The sequence below is a fragment of the Papaver somniferum genome, chromosome 11 (assembly GCF_003573695.1).
Source record: "Papaver somniferum cultivar HN1 chromosome 11, ASM357369v1, whole genome shotgun sequence".
Taxonomy (NCBI): Eukaryota; Viridiplantae; Streptophyta; class Magnoliopsida; order Ranunculales; family Papaveraceae; genus Papaver; species Papaver somniferum.
This window is the reverse complement of record NC_039368.1, coordinates 4129056-4133759: the sequence shown is the minus strand read 5'-3', so window position 1 is coordinate 4133759 and position 4704 is coordinate 4129056. Positions and strand designations below refer to the sequence as shown.

Below are 4704 nucleotides of genomic sequence, written 5' to 3'. Positions count from 1 at the left end.
CTAACTGATCTGTATCTTTTAATGAATTTAGTTTTCTTACATACCTCCTGCATAAAACCACAAACACGTAAAGAGACAATAAAAATTTTAAGAAAAACAAAGCCTAAGCAACAAATGATTTACATAATTAATGAATCATGTGTAAAGCAATTAACGTGTTATTCACTAGTACAACTATGTATTTGCTGTACAACGCAAACGCATTTCACGGTGCAATGCACCAATTTCCATTCGGCTACAGTCGAAGTCACTATAAATAGCGGGTTCCGAGTACGTACTTTCCATAACAATCATTTAAGAAGCTTAATTATCCAAGCGAGAGTAGTTCAGCAAAAAAAACAATAAGAAGAATAATTAGTATTAACTTTTCCTGCTAAGGAAATGGCTGGAGCTATGGTGAGACTAAGTGCTTATGCACTCCTCCTTTCCACGATGGTTTTGGCAGTAACGGCTGTAGCACCATATCCTAAACACCCAGTCCCAAATAATAAGAAATCAAAGTGTAAGGTGGAGAAATACGACAAATGTTTCAACAGTGAGCATGTTTGCCCCTATGATTGTCCTGGAGGAGACTGTGTTGTTGATTGTGTCTCCTGCAAGCCTATTTGCAGTAAGTTAATTATTCACTCCTTATAAACTTCGTTTTGAATTTCTAATGAGCAGCACCTGTAATTTTTTTTTTTTTTTTTTTAAGTGCGTACTTATAACAGATACGATCTTTTGGGTGCAGAATGTGATCTTCCTGGAGCAGTATGTCAAGACCCAAGATTCATTGGTGGTGATGGCATTACCTTCTACTTCCATGGAAAGAAGGACCATGATTTCTGCCTTGTCTCTGACTCAAACCTCCACATAAACGCTCGCTTCATTGGACGTCGTAACCAAAACATGATGAGAGACTTCACATGGGTTCAATCAATTGGTGCCATCTTTGACAGTCACAAACTTTACATTGGTGCACTAAAAACCTCAACATGGGATGACTCAGTCGACCGCCTTGCTGTTACCATCGATGGAGAACCCATTGAACTTGCACTTAGTGCAGGTGCCAAATGGGAATCTAACGGTGTATCCATCACTCGATCACGTAACACCAACAGTATCACTATTGAAGTTGAAGGTAACTTCAAGATCACAGCCAATGTTGTTCCCATTACCGAGGAAGAATCACGTATCCACAATTACGGAATCACTCAAGAAGATTGCTTTGCTCATCTTGAACTAGGATTCAAATTTTATTCATTGAGCAGTGAAGTAAATGGTGTGTTAGGCCAAACTTACGGCAAAGATTACACAAGCAAGGTTAACATGTCAGCTGTGATGCCAGTTATGGGCGGAACTCTTAAATTTTTGAACTCGGCTCTTTTCTCTGCTGATTGTTCAGTCTCTCGCTTTGGCCTTGAGGCGCCAGGCACTGCTGGATCAGAAATCGCTGGCTTGGAATGCGGTAGCTCAATGGAGGGTCGCGGGATTGTCTGCAAGAAGTAGAGAATCACACCATTTGTGTTTTAAGTGATTAATTCTCACATTTTTATGTATTGTGTCCTCTTCTGTTGTTGTATGTGTAACTAAGCGTATGTCTGACCTTTGTAACCTGTAAAATGAAGTTGTTGAATAAAGAAAAAAGAATATTGTTATTGTATGACGGACGTTATTTTAATGCTCTTTCCTTCGCTTAAGCAAACTGGCCTATTAGCTCAGTTGGTTATATCGTTGTGCTAATAACGCCAAGGTTGCAGGTTTGAGACCTGCATGGGCCAAAATTTTTGATTTATTCTTTTTGTATTTAAATATTTTTTATTTTTTATTCTTTAAATTTTGTTATTATCGGATAATTTATCATTTTTGTCTCTATTTTATTTTGTAAATGACAAAAACTATCCTTAAATATTTTTTATTTTTTATTCTTTAAATTTTGTTATTGTTGGATAAAGAGTATTACCTTAACTAGTTGGAAGCCTAACAAGCTAAGCTCCAACAACATACTACTACATTAATTGAACAGGTTGTTGTGTAAGCCTACCAGCGAGCCTCATGCGTAACCTAGCCAAGGGAGCCGAAGCGGATGGGGGCTGAAATTGTGTCACAAGGGGGCAAACTAACTCTACTTCCATGTTAATTTCTGCAATATTACGTCATTGGGGGATCGAACCTGGGACCTTCTGCAATATTCTTTAAATGTTATTATATTTTATTTTCAAACTATTTTATGATACAATTTCATTTAATTTGTCAAAAATAAAAATAATAGGGAAACATGGTTTAGAGCAAGTCTCGTGGTGTAAGACATTTCCATCTTCTAAAATCCATGCCACCTCACTATCTGGAATAGATCATGGAAGTGGAATAGATCATGGAAGTGCAATTCTAATGGTGGAAAAATACAAAATAGCTAGAGTCCCACATCTTCTTTTGGTTTTTTATTTTTATTTTAGAAAAACGTATTTAAAGAGATTCCACTAGTAAAAATGTGACATGTGTACATTGTTTATTATTAAATCAAGAAATTAATCACCAGCTAATTTAATTGGACGCAGTTCCTTTTAGCGTTTTACAATATTCTTTTTAGCATTTCCATTCTAAGCTGCATTCCAAAAAACCTTGGAACATCCCTTGAAAAAAGTGTGGAAGACCCTAACTTGGAAACCATTAAACATTCCATATTTTTTCCATACTTGGGATAGTTTGGATTCCATCATAAGACTTGCTCTTACAAAACACTAGCTATGTACCTAGAGAAAGCATGTGGAAATTTCATGGCACCTCACAATTCCAGCAGCTCCTCCGTAACACAACCATCTTTCCTCCCTTTGTTCATGTTCCATCTCACTCTATGCAGTGCTACAATCTTGGAAGGAAAATCTTCAATTTACATTTCTTTTTCTTCCATTTCTTTTTCTTCCTTATGATTTTCTTCTCCTCGTCTGAATTCTCTGTAGGTTCTTCTTCCATTGTTAAAGCTTGGTCTGCAACGGATGTTTTCTTTTTGAAAGCTTTGGTTTTAGGAATTGATTTTCCCTTTTGAGAATCCACCGAAAATTCAGATGTGCAATTTGAGGTATGGTCATCGTCCCGTAAAACTGTGTTACAAAGTGAAGAAAATATAGGCTTTAAGAAATATTGGACATGTCATAGATGCAAAAAACACTGGATATGGGTGGTTGAAACTTAATGAGATGCAAAGAAAAGTATCACACACATGAAATGCCTTTCACGGTGGTGGATGTTGCTGAAAGAAATCCTACAAATTACCCCAAAGAACAATTCCTAGATCTAAACATCATTCATCATCCAAATGTAAAATACAAGTGCTAGAATGTAAAGATTGACACCAGATTTTACGTGGTTCGATCCATAATGAGATCTACATCCACGGGTTGTTTCACTATGATTATTGATGTTACATTTGGACTCCATTAATGACTTTCGGTTGAAGTTGTAGTCCTAAGTGGTGGTGGAAGAATATGATAAGATTGGCCTCCCTTTCTCAATCTCTTTCTTTTAGGATTAGGATAGTTAGGATAGGAAATTATATTTACATCCTTAATTTGCTTACAAACTAAGCAAACTACGCTAAGACAAGGTATAAACAATCCTATAATACTAAGTTGTTTCGGCTATTATAAGGCGCCACGTGTCGAGTCACACTTTTTTCCTTTTTTTGCTTGAGTATTGCTTGAAGAGTGGTCCTTAAGGAAAAATCCGTTTTGGTGTTGTTCTTGGAGAGAGGCGCGTGGTATTGGAGTGGATGATTGCAAACTTTGATCTTTGTTGCTGAAAGAAATGAGCGAAAGAATACACCTTGCTTCAAAAGTATATACTTTCCCCTATTCTTTTGCGACGTTCCGAAGCTTTGTTGTTATTGTACCTTTATATTTGTTGTTGTATAGAAGTATCAATCTGTTTCCATAAATGCCTTTCCTCGAAGTATATACGAAATAAGAAGTATCATTCCCCGAGGTATACGAAGTATGAAGTATCCTTTAAAAAGTATAAGAAGTACCAATCCTTGAAATACAAGAAGTATCAATCCTCAGAGTATAAGTAGCAAAGTAAGAAGTATTGGGTGAGAAGTGTAAATAAAAATAAGTATGGATCTTCGAATGTCAATAAGAGAAAAAAGCATATAAAACTACTACTAATTGTTCTCCGTTCCTTGTTGTGCTGTAACGCAACTAAGAGTTTAAATTAGCATTCAAAATTTCATAGATCAAACAAGTTTCGTATATGTGGAAGCTCAAATCGTTTTGTTTCTTTGATTTCAGTTGTATGACTTGTTTCGTCTCATTTGATAGATACCTCCCATGAAAATGATTCCTAATTTTTCTTTTTGAACCGACTCATGGTCTTGAGGTCTTATTATGCCCTTGTGAGGTCTTATTTTTCCTCCTACTACTTTCCATGTGAAACACCATATCGTTTGAAGCAAAGCAAATATTTAAAAGGAATATTAACAATTGATATGTGAGATATTTCTTGGTCTTTTGTAATTGTGTAATTGTCGTATTGTAATGAATCAAATCAAATTTTATATATGTTGTAAGTAAAAATGTTCAAGGAAAGTGGTACTTAGCTTCAATGTGATTCGATGCTGATATCAATCTCGCGGGAGAAATATATTGCATGAAGTTGTCATTCATCTAAGTTGACGTTATAATGGGATGTTTTATTATTCAATATATATTAGTGGGATTTAATCAGCTT

General features: G+C 35.8%; 1 protein-coding gene across 1 annotated transcript; it reads left to right on the top strand.

The window, feature by feature from the left end:
* Positions 1-302: 302 nt before the first annotated feature.
* Positions 303-1621, top strand: LOC113320510. The gene is made up of 2 exons (XM_026568417.1): positions 303-610; positions 731-1621. The coding sequence occupies exons 1-2, from the start codon at positions 382-384 to the stop codon at positions 1486-1488; spliced, it is 987 nt and encodes a 328-aa protein (XP_026424202.1). The 5' UTR covers positions 303-381; the 3' UTR covers positions 1489-1621.
* Positions 1622-4704: the final 3083 nt, after the last annotated feature.